This window comes from Myxocyprinus asiaticus, chromosome 49, assembly GCF_019703515.2.
Source record: "Myxocyprinus asiaticus isolate MX2 ecotype Aquarium Trade chromosome 49, UBuf_Myxa_2, whole genome shotgun sequence".
Classification (NCBI taxonomy): Eukaryota; Metazoa; Chordata; class Actinopteri; order Cypriniformes; family Catostomidae; genus Myxocyprinus; species Myxocyprinus asiaticus.
The window spans coordinates 14517169-14533074 of NC_059392.1; the positions used below are offsets into that span (position 1 = coordinate 14517169).

Here is a 15906-nt window from a genome sequence, read left to right on the forward strand (position 1 = left end):
GCTTGACATAATGGGAAAATCAATAGAAATCAGCCAATCAGCACAAAACTGTGGACCTCCACAAGTCTGGTTCATCCTTGGGAGCAATTTACAAATGCCTGAAGGTCATCTGTTCAAAAAATAGTATGCAAGTATAAACACCATGGGACCACCGTGAATGTAGTTTGGTGCGAAAAGTGCAAATCAATCCCAGAACAGCATCAAATGACCTTGTGAAGATGCTGGAGGAAACAGGTAGACAAGTATCTATATCTACAGTAAAACGAGTCCTATATCGACATAACATGAAAGGCTGCTCAGCAAGAAAGAAGCCACTGCTCCAAAACCGCCATAAAAAAGCCAGACTACTGTTTGCAAGTCACATGGGGACGAAGATCTTACTTTCTGGAGAAATGTCCTCTGGTCTGATGAAACAAAAAATGAACATAATGATCATCGTTATGTTTGGAGGAAAAAGGGTGAGGCTTGCAAGCCGAAGAACACCATCACAACCGTGAAGCATGGGGGTGGCAGCATCATGTTGTGGGGGTGCTTTGCTACAGGAGGGACTGGTGCACTTCACAAAATAGATGGCATCATGAAGAATGAAAACTATGTGGATATATTGAAGCAACATCTTAAGACATCAGCCAGGAAGTTAAACCTTGGTCGCAAATGGGTCTTCCAAATGGACAGTGACCCCAAGCATACCTCCAAAGTTGTGGCAAAATGGCTTAAGGACAACAAAGTCAAGGTATTGGAGTGGCCATCACAATGCCCTAACCTCAATCCGATAGAAAATTTGTGGGCAGAACTGAAAAAGCATGTGCGAGCAAGGAGGTCTACATACCTGACTCAGTTACAACAGTTCTGTCTGGAGGAATGGGCCAAAATTCCAGCAACTTACTGTGAGAAGCTTGTGGAAGGCTACCCAAAACGTTTGACCCAAGTTAAACAATTTAAAGGCAATGCTACCTAGGGTTGCAAAATTCCGGGAATTTTTAAAGTTGGAAACTTTCCATGGGAATTAATGGGAATTAACGGGAATTAAAGGGAATAAACTGGAAATTTGTACAATTGCAAGTTAGCCTATAACATGGATCTTAAATGTAGTTGAAAAAAAAAAAAAAAACATCTTGCAGCATAATCTTGGTTAAAACAACCAGATTTAATGCAAATTCTGTTGAATTTCTACCATGCGCATTCCTCAATCACATGCACACAGCACACTATTTACTGCAGGCTACTTACTACAGCAGGACTATTGAAGCCACACTACTGCATTTGAGCCCAAGGACTACATCCAGTCAAGTAATGATATTACTAGGGTAAATATATGGTATTTTAATATATGGTATTAAAGTTTATCTAGCAAATACTAAATCAAAATGTGTTTATACAGTAGCTGGCTAGCCAGTAAATCAGATATGCTACATGAAAGCTAGCTAACGCCATTTCATTGACAATTTAAGAGGCTAGCTATCATGGTGCTAGCTAGCTCAACTGTGATGCTGTTTCTTCTGCCTTCTGCTAGCCAGTTTTCTGTTATCATACAAGAACGTAGGTTATAGTTTGATTTAGCATGCTGATTGAGGAGTGTTCATCTATTCATCTAGCCTATTTCTACTCATTTGTCCAGCATCAACTGTAAAATATTTTTACCATTCCAGAATATTCCAGTTGTTTAGCTAACTACTTATATATCTGTGCATGGCATTGCATTAGTGTTTTTTACAAACATTCTTTTTTACAAACATTATGCTACAGAACAATGCCAAATGCACCATCTGATGTGTGGATATCTTTCACCTCAGCCAATGTAGAAGGAAAGGCTGTGTACATTTGCAAATACTATGCAAAGACCTATGTTAAGAATGCCACAAAAATGCAGCAGCATATAGCCAAGTGCCCAACGTTTTTTCCAATATTTCCAAAATTCCCCAGCTTAACTTCCCATGGAAAGTTTCTGGAAAGTTTGCCTTTCAAATTTACCGGAAATGTTCTGCCCCTTTGCAACCCTAATGGTACCAAATACAAACAAAGTGTATGTAAACTTTTGACCCACTGGGAATGTGATGAAAGAAATAAAAGATGAAATAAATAATTCTCTTTACTATTATTCTGACATTTCACATTCTTAAATTAAAGTATTGATCCTAACTGACCTACGACAGGGAATGTTTTCTACAATTAAATGTCAGGAATTGTGAAAAACTGAGATATATTTGGCTAAGATGTTTGTAAACTTCTGACTTCAACTGTATGTTGACCATAAAAACCATAAAACAGAGCGGACACCTTTAGAACCTCAAGACTGAGAGTGAAGTTTTAAAAAAACATCTGATATTTATTTTGACATTTTTATGAAAAGGCACATTTTGTTCAATACATGTGGTGTAATGCTGAGAAAACTTTATATTTTTGACTAAAAATGTGTAATATTTATATACAATATAATATAATATATAAGTTGTTTATGCTCTCATGTATTCAAGGTGCAAAGAAAGTATTATAATACTTTTTACTTGATGGTTACACCACATGGCAATTTTAAAGTTTTAAATATTTTTGTAGAAAATGCTATAAAGGTTTTTCAAAAATGTATGAAACCAAATTGGACACAAAGATTACATTTCTGAAAACTTCACACAAGTGTTTTAAACTAGATTTTGAAAAGATTTCTCATTTTAAAAACTTGGACAACCTTATTTGTCAATGACCCATAAGTATTAGACCAAAAAATAAATAAAAATAAAATCTTTGACAACACCATCCCCCTTTAAATTTTATTATATATATATACACACACACATACACACATATATATATATATATATATATATATATATATACACACACATACACACATATATATATATATATATATATATATATATATATATATATGTTTTTTTTTTTTTTTTTTTTTTTTATTCATTTGCAAAAACAGCACCAATTTTGTTTTCTTTAGTAGCCTACATCTATTGTGTAGCATAAATGAAAATATGGACTTAAAACATATTGACACCTTTTCACATTACACAACACAAGATGAAGTTTATCAAAGTTATCTTTCTCAAAAGCCTGCTGTGGCAGTATTATGGTACAGTGATGGTACAATATGGTAAAACCTTGGTATTTTTATAATATATCATGGTATTTATATGGTAGGCTATTCCAAGGAACATGTCCAATAAACATGGTATTGGCTTGGTAATTTTTGGTACTTTTAAGTGCTTTCATGTAATTTTAGTATTTTGATACACTTTTATTTAGAACATATCTTTACCTGCAGTAGACAATCACTCACATGCTGCACATGTACTCGCACATACCTTCTTCATCACTGGCAAATGATTGAATGCAGTTGCATCTTTTGTTTAAATGAAGTAAATATCCACTTCATTCAGTGTTGTTTGTCTTCTATAACATCCCGTTACTGTTTTACTGTGTGATAAAGCACTTCAAACATTCTTTAGACAAATTCATTGAGAAGAATCGACTCAAAAGAGTGATCATTTCTTCAGGCATCAAGCATCGCTTCAATTCACAAGCCCTGCGCTCGTGCATCTTTGGCCATGTTCACAATGGTATACTATCCATACTACTTTCACTGTTTTTGCCAAACATAGATATAACAGACACCGTAAGAGTATATGGTTGTAAGGCATTCAGTACACAGTCTATGTGTTCCATGGAGGGCATCACAACATGTTATCGAAATGCACAAGGCGCATTTTGTTTGACACAAAATGGACACATGCTGAAATTCTCTCAGGAGATCAGCATATTATCCGGACAAGATCAACAGCACCGCAGACACTCGCAGACAATTTAGGACATTTAACACACTCCTCTGTCCTCCCCCTCCACCGCCTGACACCTTACTGACAGGAGTTGTCTTTGCCACTTTTTTACTAATAAGGTTACAGCCACTGGCAAAACATCTCTGTATGACAACAAAGACAAACGTCTAATGTCTGCTCTGATCACTGCTTCTGTAAGCCCCAAGCAGCCGTAAACTCTATATCAGCTTTTACCTTAGGTTGTTTTCTTCAAAGTGAGCCATTTTCTACTTGTCTATGAGCTGGGTAAATAATCTAATATTAAGTCTTAGATGTCCAGATCAAAATCTGCAATCTAAAAAGAATGATAAACAAATTATTGGCAAATAATGTTTTCAACTATTGATTAAATATTATCATCATCTGAATGCTGATGACTGTTGCTTTTTAGCGACACCTAGATTGAGCTTCTAGTCCACTCAGTGGCCAAGACATTCGACGAAACCATGGGGAAGGTGCGTAGGATCATAAAAGACTGTGAAAATGAGTCCAATATTTTGCAAATAGTCCACTGTAAGTGTGTATTGCAGGCTTTTAAATTTGCATGTTAAAAATAGGCAGCACATTAGCTGGATACCAATAAAGAAATGCCATTATACACTTTAAAACATATAAGAAACTGAACTGACATATGTAATTTTTTTTAATAACCTAATTTAATGCAGCTGCCTCTGTGTGTCAAATATTATATGCGGTTACTGAGATTAAACAAATAGTATTTTCTTGGTCATGTGATTCTAACATGGCAGACTCCTCAGGGGACCCTCTCCATATAAAATAAAACAGCTTTTATAAGGTTATAAACAATATCTCATGTGAGTCCTTTAGGACTAAAATATTTTAATGAGGAAAACATTACTACATGCACCTTTAAGTTAGTGAAACATGGTACCTGCATTTGTTACTTTAAGGAGCTATTTCTCCTTGATCTAACCCTTAAAATTAGTTTTGTTGGTGTAAACTAATGTAGTCACATTTATTAAGTGATGTTTAATAATATGATTGACTTGATTCAAACCAGTTTATTTAGATGTTACAGCATGAAGCACATTTTTTTTAGGTTAACATTTATTTTTTATTTTTTAGGTGTAAAGAAAATAACAAAATAATGTAAAAGGATATTAAACTCAGTGTAAAGTGTTTGAATACAATGTTTTTATGCCAAACATTTTTCTGAATCAATTTTGACAAAAGAAAAGTTTTTGTTAAATCACATAAAATCAGATAACATTAACATAAGCATGTTAATGGAATCAGTATTGAACATATATGTCTGCATGCGTGTGTGTTTGTGTGTCCATCTTCATGCTCTGGATACATCAGAGGGATCTTCAGATCTTAATACAGGACAGAATATGTAATTAGAGATACAAATATAACAACATTTTTACTTAAGTTTACATGCCAAAACATGTACACACACTTGTATAGGTTCAGTGTTTGTGTTTAACAATAACTAGGACTTCATTTCATCAAATTTTAGTGGTAAAAAGAAATCTCCTGAAATCACACAGATATTTTGCTAAATTAAATGCGGTCAACAGCATCATCATATGTAACGTCATCATGTCCTGTTTGTGGTTCATTCATTTAATGCCTCTAAAAGAACACTCTTTAAAATTCATTGAGAAGTTCATATTTTCATTACCTCAGTGTTTCCACTCCAGTTTCTTTTCACCCAAAATAATTGTCTGTATTGCCTGAAGAAAAGTATCAAAAGATTATTTGCTGTGTCAATGACCTTTTTACATTATAAGTGCACAAAATACAAAATAAAATGTTTATGACACGGATAGTGTGAGTGATGCTCTTAACTGAACTGGAATCAGAACATTGAAAAACACTCTTAATGGGATGATGATCCTGGAGTTTCAAACTACAGTCTGAACTGTTCTTTTCTATAAGTGAGCAGTTCTTTTCTCGTATACATCATTCAGCTGAAATATATTTCTGAAACTGCTCTTATCAATTCAAATGACTTTTAAAGATTTTAAGATGAGTCTAAGTGACACATTTAAGTGCAGGGAAAATAATTGGCTAGAGAACAATAATATTGCAAAACATTTTAACTGAGTGTTTATCACAAGCCTCAGTGTATCAACGCAAACATTTGCCTTTCAGGTAAAGATCTGCAAAGATGTTATAGAGAGTTTAACAGATCTGCAACTATAAACACCTTGACTAATATGAGTGTAAAAATTTACATTCAGATGTACTTACAAGTTTTGTCAGATATTAACTCTCCATTAGAACACGACACGTAAAGATGTTCAGATCTCCTCCAATCTCCAATATTCCATCCAGAATTGCAATAAAGTCCATACATTTCACCATGTTTTACATAGACCTTATATTGGGGGGGTTGTACATTGTACTTCTTAATACTGTCAGATGTAATTTCACAGGGCGCTATGACAGACAAAATCAATCTGATTAGACACAAATTGTAAAATAGTTCTTGATGAGAGTGAGATTCAAGAAAATAATTTAGAAATAGACAACTCACCCAGACACTTTGGCGGGGTCTCCCATCTCCCATTCTGACACTTATAATATTGCTGTTGTTTATCTAGCACATAGTCTCTTTGGCAAGTATAATAAACCTCTGTAATTACTTCACCATTCTTTCTAACTACAGTATAGTCTCCATGTTCAAGATGAGGTGGTGGTGGACAGATCTCACCTAAACAAATAAATGCAACAGAGAAATTTTCATCATATTTTACATTTTCAACATAAAATTCATGCTGAATTTAAACATTCCTTTTCATTTTAATGCATACCTTATATACCAAAAGGAATGAGCAGGGGTGGTTTAAACAGTACACATTCTCGCACCCATCTGCATCATTTGAAATTGTTCTTCTGTGTACACACACACACACTAGACGGACATCTTTGGCTGTTGGCATGTGTGTTGCGTGACTAGTGCCATGTTTTTAAGACGCAGTGTCGAGTTTAAACAAGTTTTAAATGGATATAAATGATGTGAGATATCACTGCTGTGAAGACCAGTGTCTCTTCCTTGGCCTCTGTCGAAGCATTCAACAATAGGAAAGAGCAGCTGGATTTTAACAATGTTCCTGGTTGCATCATTGCAGGATTATAGTATGTGTTCAGGATATTATCGGATATTATAAGTTCCGCATCTGTCACTCACTCGACGTTGTGTCGATGTAGTGACTCTAGGGGTCACTCTTGGGAGCCCCAAACACCTCTGATCTTTGAAAAAAGGCCAATGGGAATTGGCAAGTGGAATTTGCATGCCACTCCCCCAGACATACGGGTATAAAAGGGGCTGGTATGCAACCACTCATTCAGGTTTTGTGCTGAGGAGCCGAGACAAGATCCCGGCCATTTCAGCGGGTAGTTCAGTATTGTGGCAAGAGGGACACAATGTCTCGTTCCCTCCATCAGGGAATGGAGGTTACGAAAGTAACCAGGACGTTCCCTATCTGTCACTCACTCGATGTTGTGTCGATGTAGTGACACCACTCATTCAGATTTTCTCTTCGGAGCCGAGCGGTTCTATTCATTGAGCTGAATTCTCCACGATTCTCATTCACCTCCTCTGCTGGATTCTACGGCGCATTTCAGCGGCTTCTCCCCCTCTGCACCGGTGCAGTGCAGAGAACGCCCCTGGGCGCTTCGGCAGAAATAACCAAAACAAAAAGAGTATATTCTAAAAGAGTATATTTTCTTCTAAAAGAGCGGCACACACGGAACGTCTTTTTAAAGATGCCTTTCCATTTGTGTGTTATTCCTGGTTGCGGTTGTTATCTCTCGGCTTCTGACGGCCACGATCGCTGTCTTATGTGTCTGGGCGCTGCCCACACGGAGACATCGTTCGTGGATGGGTCTTGTCCTCACTACGAGAACATGACCATGGCAACGTTGCAGTCGCGGCTTGCCTTCGTGAGAAAGCAAGCCACCCCAGCGGCTCCCCGTCTCGGTCCTTCTACCTACAGGTACAAGGCCGTGGCGGTTAGCACTGGGGCGCGACTTGGGGACCACAATGGGAGCACCTCCGCCGGGTATCCCCCCACAAACCTCCCATTCCTCAGCACGCTCGCTTGCCCCAGTTGGGCTCTCGGATGAGACCGCCGGCTCATCTCAGGGCGAGTTCGACCTTTTATTCGGAGCCCGGGAAGACGATGAGCTCTCGAGCGCAGCATCGGAGAGCGGGCTCGTTCAGTCCGACGTGGAGGCTTCGGCTGGGCTTCCTCCCTCGGGTACGGTCGGCCAGTCGCAGGCTGACGCAGAGTTGGTCAACATGCTTGTCCGGGCAGCCCGGGTTTGACGATTGGTTCCTCGGCTCGCAGCGCCACTCACGGCCGCACCCAGCCCCGGTTCCTTTCTTCCCGGAGGTGCATTCAGTTCGCCATGCATCCGCCCAGGTTCAGCGGCGTCCGCTTCACCTTGGTGAAGGGCGAGAACCTCGGTTGAAGGCTGGACGTACCAGTATAAGGTCCTCCCCTTCGGCCTGTCCTTGTCCCCTCGTGTCTTCACGAAGATCGCAGAGGCAGCCCTTGCCCTGCTAATCTCGATGACTGGATAATCCTAGCTCACTCTCAGGATGTGTTGTGTGCGCACAGGGACCTGGTGCTCACGCACCTCAGCCTGCTGGGGCTTCGGGTCAACTGGGAAAAGAGCAAGCTCTCCCCGTTTCAGAGCATCTCATTTCTCGGCTTGGAGTTGGACTCAGTCTTGATGAAGGCGCGCCTCACGAACGAGCATGCACAGTCAGTGCTGAACTGTCTGAAGGTGTTCAGATTGAAGACAGCGGTCCCACTGAAACTTTTTCAGAGGCTCCTGGGGCATATGGCATCCTCAACGGTGGCCACACCGTTTGGGTTGATGCATATGAGACCGCTTCAGTACTGGCTTCACACTCGAGTCCTGAGATGGGCATGGCGGTGCAGGACACATCGCGTGGTTGTCACGCCGATTTGTCTCCGCCTCTTCAGCTCTTGGACCGACCTGACATTTCTACGGGCAGGGGTTCCCCTAGAACAGGTCTCCAGGCGTGTCGTGGTTTGTAACGGGCACGCAGCCACTGGAATTTGCATGGACTGGCCCCTGGCTACGTTGGTACATCAACTGCCTTGAGTTTGTGGCAGTACTGCTCGCCCTGCGGAGGCTTCGGCCATTGATCAAGGCAAGCATATGTTGGTTCGGACAGACAACATGGCAATAGTGGCATACATCAACCGCCAAGGCGGCCTACACTCCTGTTGCATGTCACAACTCGCCCACCGTCTCCTCCTCTGGAGACAGCAGCACCTCAAGTCGCTGCGAGCCACTCACATCCCAGGCGACCTCAACACCGCAGTGGACACGCTGTCATGACAGGTTACGCTCAGGGGAGAGTGGAGACTCCACCCCCATGTGGTCCAGCTGATTTGGAGTCAATTCGGTCGAGCACAGGTAGACCTGTTTGCTTCCCGGGAATCCTCCCACTGCCCACTTTGGTACGCCCTGACCGAGGCACCCCTCGGTATAGACGAGCTGGCACACAGCTGGCCCCCAGGACTACGCAAATATGAGTTTCCCCCAGTGAGCCTACGTGCACAGACCTTGTGCAAGGTCAGGGAGGATGAGGAGCAGGTCATCCTGGTAGCACCCTACTGGCCCACCCAGATGTGGTTCTTGGACCTCACGCTCCTGACGACAGCCCCCCTGGCGAATTCCCCTAAGACCTTCTTTCTCAGGGATGGAGCACCATCTGGCACCCACAATCAGACCTCTGGAATCTCCATGTCTGGCCCCTGGATGGGACGTGGAAGACCTAAGTGGCCTACCACCCGCTGTGGTAGACACAATCACTCAGGCTAGGGCTCCCTCTAGGAGGCGCCTGTATGCCTTGAAGTGGCGTCTGTTCACTAAGTTCTGTTCTTCCTGACGTGAAGACCCCCAGAGATGTGCAGTCGGATCAGTGCTTTCCTTCCTGCAGGAGAGGTTGGAGGGGCGGCTGTCCCCCTCGACCTTGAAGGTGTATGTAGCCACCATTTCGGCACATCACGATGCAGTGGATTGTAAGTACTCGGGGAAGCACGACTTGATCATCAGGTTCCTGAGAGGCCCTAGGAGGTTGAACCCCCCCAGACCGCGCCTCATTCCCTCATGGGATCTCTCTGTAGTCCTTCGGGGATTAAGGGGAGCTCCCTTCGAGCCGTTGGAGTCAGCTGTGCTAAAGGCATTCTCTCTGAAAACTGCCCTCCTGACTGCGCTCACTTCCATCAAGAGGGTAGGGGGCCTGCAGGCGTTCTCTGTTAGCGAAACGTGCCTGGAGTTCAGCCCGAGCTACTCTCACATGATCCTGAGACCCCGACTGGGCTATGTGCCCAAGGTTCCCACGACCCCATTTAGAGATCAGGTGGTGAACCTGCAAGCGTTGCCCCTGGAGGAGGCAGACCCAGCCTTGGCGTTGCTGTGTCCGGTGTGCGCTTTATGCATCTTTTTGGATCACACGCAGAGCTTTAGAAACTCCAAGCAGCTCTTTGTCTGCTTTGGCGGACAGCAGAAAGGAAGCGCTGTCTCCAAACAGAGGATCGCCCATTGGTTCATTGATGCCATCATGACGGCATATCACGCTCGGCACTTGCCGCCCCCCGTGGGTCTACGAGCCCATTCTACCAGGGGTGTGGATGCCTCCTGGGCCCTTATCAATGGCGCCTCTCTAGCAGACATCTGAAGAGCAGAGGGCTGGGCAACACCCAACACCTTTGCAAGGTTCTACAATCTCCGGGTTGAGCCGGTTTCAGCCCGTGTTTTGTCAGATATGAACAGGTAAGTTCCGGGAAGGCTGGCCAGGTGTACAGCTTGCGCATAGCGCCTTCCCTCCCTTGAGGTGAAGACGTGCGCTGTTGACTCCCAGTAATGTTCACAAAGTGGTGATCCCTGGATGACTTTCCTTCTTAGCCCTTAGCCCGAGTTAACATGTGTTAACTAAGCCCTGTACTGTGGTAGGTGCTCCACAGGTGCTGGTTCCCCATAGGTGACCCCATGTGATGTATATCTGCCACCAAATCGTTTCCCTGTTGGTAAACTACATCACCGTGTTTGTAGAGTTCCTCCCCTCTCGGGTAGGACCTACCATGGGACTTCTCCACATGACATACTTCCCACAAGACTCGATAAGACTATGTGACATAATTTCACTCAAAACACCCCCCCCCCCAGGTAGGGTGTGGTCTCCGCGGTGTCTTCCCTTTGGGAATGACACCCCCCCCCCGACATAGACACTTATGGCCCCCGGTCGGTAAACAAATTCCACTCTTTGGGGGGAGAAAAGAGAGGAAAAGAGGCCACAGCTGGGCTAGCCTGTCCCTATTTTTTGGGCAGTCGACTTGTTCCCAAAGGACCGTTCGACGCTCATTAGAGCATTGGGGAAGGATACGTGAAGGCCTGGTGCGCTGGCTATGAGGCACACAGCGGTCTGCCCGTCTCGCACCGCCAGTCCACATAACACAGTTCAGCTTATTGTGGCGTTTTGTATAGGGACCCCTAATGTCACTACATCGACACAACGTCGAGTGAGTGACAGACAGGGAACATCCTGGTTATTTTCGTAACCTCTGTTCCCTGATGGAGGGAACGAGACATTGTGTCCCTCTTGCCACAATACTGAACTACCCGCTGAAATGGCCGGGACCTTGTCTCGGCTCCTCAGCACAAAACCTGAATGAGTGGTTGCATACCAGCTCCTTTTATACCTGTATGTCTGGGGGAGTGGCATGCAAATTCCACTTGCCAATTCCCATTGGCCTTTTTTCAAAGATCAGAGGTGTTTGGGGCCCCCAAGAGTGACCCCTAGTGTCACTACATCGACACAACGTCTCGTTCCCTCCATCAGGGAGCAGAGGTTACAAAAGTAACCAGGATGTTTTTTTTTTTTTTATCACTCTTTGTCTTCACTTGTTCATTTTAAATGCTTATTCAGTATGACAAATTATTTTTAAAGAATGCAAATATTCCATGTAATAGCAACTAATACAAGTTCAAAAGCTGCTTGTGTAATAGTTATAAAATAATTAGCAAAATGCTCTTTAAAATAGTTGAAAATAATATAGAATATAGCAAGCAACACATGTCAATTTCATGTCAACTACCCAAAAATAATTCATAAAGTAAGCCTAAAACATTAGAAAGTGCATTATATCTTTACCTCCACATTGTGGATATGGATGATCCCACCTCCCATCTGACTGGCATTCAATTGTTCGCTGACCATACATCTTCATATTCACATCTGTGCATCGAAAAACTAAGATTTGTCCAGATTTGTATGGTGGAGTAATAAATGGATGTCCAACTAAGATCTGAACATTATTGAGTTCCTCCTCCTGACAGGTCTCTTTTGTGGAATACAAACACAATGTATATTTCATTCATAAGCTGGAGAGACTTTTTTTTTTTTTTTTTTAGTTAGCATTGCAACCTGATCTGCAGCAATACTTGAACATTTAAACGTGGGATCTGTTTGAGTGGTTTAATAAACAACAGACTGATTGTGTGATTGTGTTCAATAAACTGATAATCAACAAACGTATTTATTTTTGTTTAGTTGATTGTTTGTTCATTTGTTGATTGGCTGATTTTTTGATGTTATTACCTCCACATTGTGGATATGGGTTATCCCACTTTCCATTTGACTGGCATTCAATTGTTCGTTGGCCGTACATCTTCATTTTTACATCCGTGCATCGAAAAACTAAGATTTGTCCAGATTTATATGGTGGAGTGATACCTGGATGTCCAATTAAAATCTGAACATTATTGAGTTTTTCCTCCGGACAGGTCACTTCTGTAGAAAAGAAATGAATGTATTTTAATACAGTGGAGACAGAGACTAATTTTCAAACTTTTAGCCTGTGATTATTTCTAACATTTTCTATATAGGAACACATCTTAAAATCTACGCTGCCAAAAGCTTATGAACAAATCTGATGATACTGAAAAAGGTGCAGTTCATTGAACACACATTTGGGGCTTTTCCACTGCACGGTACAACTCGACTCGACTCGACTCTGCTCACTTTTGGGGGGTTTTCCACTGTGGATAGTACCTGGTACTTTTTTTATTACCACCTCGGTCGAGGTTCCAAGTAAGCCGAGCCGATACTAAACGTGACGTCAAAACCCTGCAGGTCACTGATTGGTCACAGACTCACCCGCTAGTTTTAAAGTTAGCAGCAGCGACAGCAATATCATTTGCTCACGCGACTTTGGAATTGTAAAAAGAAATGGCTTTGCGCAAAACCGCGCCATGGTCAATAAACGAGGTGCAGATGTTCCTCTCGTTAGCGATGAACGAAACGACATGAAATGAAAAAGTCTTTCAGGAAGTGTCTCAGCTGTTGGCCACACATGGCAACCACCGGACCTACCAACACTGTAGGGAAAAGTAAAAAAAAAAAAACGTAAGTGACTACAGAACCATCAAGGACCACAACAGCCGGAGTGGTTCAAACAGAAGAAAGTGGAAGTGGTTCGACCAAATGGACATTATCTATGGCAATAGACTGGCGAGCAATGGGAGGGAGAGTGCCCTGGACTCGGCCACGGCTTTGTTGGAGTCCACGATGGAGAATGGTACGTTTTGTTACGTTAACTCTATATTCTGCTTGAAAGCTTCCACTTTATTTAGTTGACCAGCTACTGGAAAGCTTGCTTCTAAAACAACCAGGCCAATTTAACTGTTACACTTGTGTAAAATCACCATGCAACAACTGCTTTATTCAGCACAATGAGCTAGTAGCTTACAGCTAGCGGTCGTGTTATTGTTTATGGTCAGTAATGTTTGTGTCGCGTTTAAGATGATGTCACGGCAGTAGAGGCAGCGCAACTATGACGATCAGCCTATAATCCCACCCACGTTGAGGCGGCACTAAACTGCAGTGGAAAAGCAAGCTCAGAAAAGTAAAGCGAGCAGAGTCGAGTCGAACCCTAAAAGTGCCAATTGACCTCTTTTGGGGCATGTTGTCACAGTATATGGGGTAAGTTGTCTCAAAAGAACCTGCCTTTAAACAAGCTTTATTAAAAACTTCTCAGCAAAAATAATCAATAATATAAGAATAAAACAAAACAATTCATGAAACACAAAAACAGCAAAAGCTAACAAATAACCTATTATTTTGAACAACACATATTGTATAGCATAAATTGAATAAATGTATTACATTTAAAACACATGTGACAACTTGCCCCAAATGTACATTTATTAAAAAATAAAAAATAAATACTCTTGTCCTGAGCAGATCGATCTTTCAGTTAAGATCTATATTTAGACTCTTACCTGAATGTATGCTAGAATAGTTTTAAAATATGATGGTATTGGAATTTTTATTCGGAGGACAGAATTCATAAAAATTATTCAAATTGTTATTGCGATTTGAACTAGGTGTTTGAAACCATGATTCAAAACCACTGCTAGACAAAACACACATTTGTTTAATAGGACCTCTTAAAACCTTTTATTTACTGAGATACAGCCTTGTGACAACTTCCCCTTTTGACATTTATAGTATGTATAGTTCTCCCCTATGTAGAAAAGCAGAATATGCAGTGGCCAGTCCTAATAAGTGGACTTTCATTATATGGGATAGAACTTTAGTGTACAAATGCACAATTAAGTTGCACATCTAAGTTGAAAATGTACTTCCAATCAGCCAAGCAAATATTTCAATAAATAATTAATTAAATAAATAAAAGTTAACAACAACTGTCTGTCTCACCATGATATCCATTTCTCATGACTGACAGAATTGTGTTACACTTTCATTTTTCTGGTATATAAAGAATAATAATTGTCTTTATGCCCACAATTTAGACAAATGTAGAAAAAAAGGCTACAACCAATATATATTGTTTCATACAGGCATTAAAAAAAAAAAAAAAAAAAAAACACTATTGTTTATTCAAAAACATATTTATTTTCCACTTACTAAATGTTTGGTGTTTAATGTCTCTAAGTCTTGTTCATTTACAGTAACACAAACTTACCTTCAGAATTTGTTGAAATATCCTTAATGTTTAAAAGTAGGAAAAAGAGAAATATCTCACAAAATTTCATTTTAATCTGTAAGCAGAACATTACTTGGTTTAGTATTTAAACAAGTTAATAAATACCATTGTTTAAATCTCCTGCTAAATACACAGAATCTGAAGAACTGATTATTTCATTATCATTCTTAGTTTATATACACAATTTTAGTGTTCGGGTATTTTATTCGGACAGTTAAACAAAGCTGATTACCTGTTTTCCAAAAGACGTATTTATGCACTCACTTATGAGCAAAAGTGATCAGAGACTTTCAGGCTAAACTTACTGAATTGTAAATGATGTTGTAAGATTTCCTGGACAGGACTGTGTGCTGACAAGCATGGTGTTGCACAACCTGAAGTCTAAACAAAGCTGTTTTTTAAAATCACACGTCTGTAGCATAAAATGTAAAAGCCATTCTAACATGTGCAAGCATTTGTCAAGTCATTGAGTAAGAAAGCAAAGTATCAAATTGCTTTCTTTTGTCCTGGATTACAACCCCGAAGTTGTTGTTTTTCTTTTTTGTGTATGTCGTCTTGGATACTGACACCTAGTGGTGTGGATGCAGCATCATTCAAATGCATTAGTTTTCAGTTACTGATGCCATTGTAGAAATGATTCACAGTCAGTCATGATTAATTTAATCCATGAGTGAAAGTGTTTAATAACTGTGCAGTTACTGAGATTAAGCAAGTAGTATTTGCGTGGTCATGTGATTCTAACATGGCAGCCCCCATGTGCGGACCCTCTCCATATAAAATAAAACAGCTTTTTTAAGGTTTCTGATATGACGAGTTTTTATCTCAAATGAGTGCTCATGATTTTGTACTTATGTTTCAAAATGTATTATTTCAGGACTAAAACATTTTAATGAGGAAAAATTACTGAGTGCACCTTTAAAACTGTAAAATAAAATAAAAAACCCCAGCAATTGGTACTTTAAGGAGCTATTTCTCCTTGATCTAAACTTTAAAATTGGTTTTGTTGGTGAAACTAATGTAGTCACGTTGATTAAGGGATGTTAAATAAATGTTTGACT

At 40.8% G+C, this 15906-nt stretch overlaps 1 protein-coding gene across 3 annotated transcripts in view; it reads right to left on the reverse strand.

Moving 5' to 3' along the window:
* Positions 1-4831: 4831 nt before the first annotated feature.
* LOC127438245 (uncharacterized) overlaps positions 4832-15906 on the reverse strand; it is a 215938-nt gene continuing 204863 nt past the window's right edge. For 2 of the 3 annotated variants that reach the window (XM_051693686.1, XM_051693681.1), the window contains exon 26: positions 4832-5161. In XM_051693686.1, coding sequence (XP_051549646.1) covers positions 5128-5161 — 34 coding nt within the window. In that variant the 3' untranslated portion in view covers positions 4832-5127. Of the gene's footprint in view, positions 5162-5472; positions 5525-6044; positions 6234-15906 lie in introns of all 3 variants that reach the window. The other variant, XM_051693689.1, reaches the window with a different exon arrangement.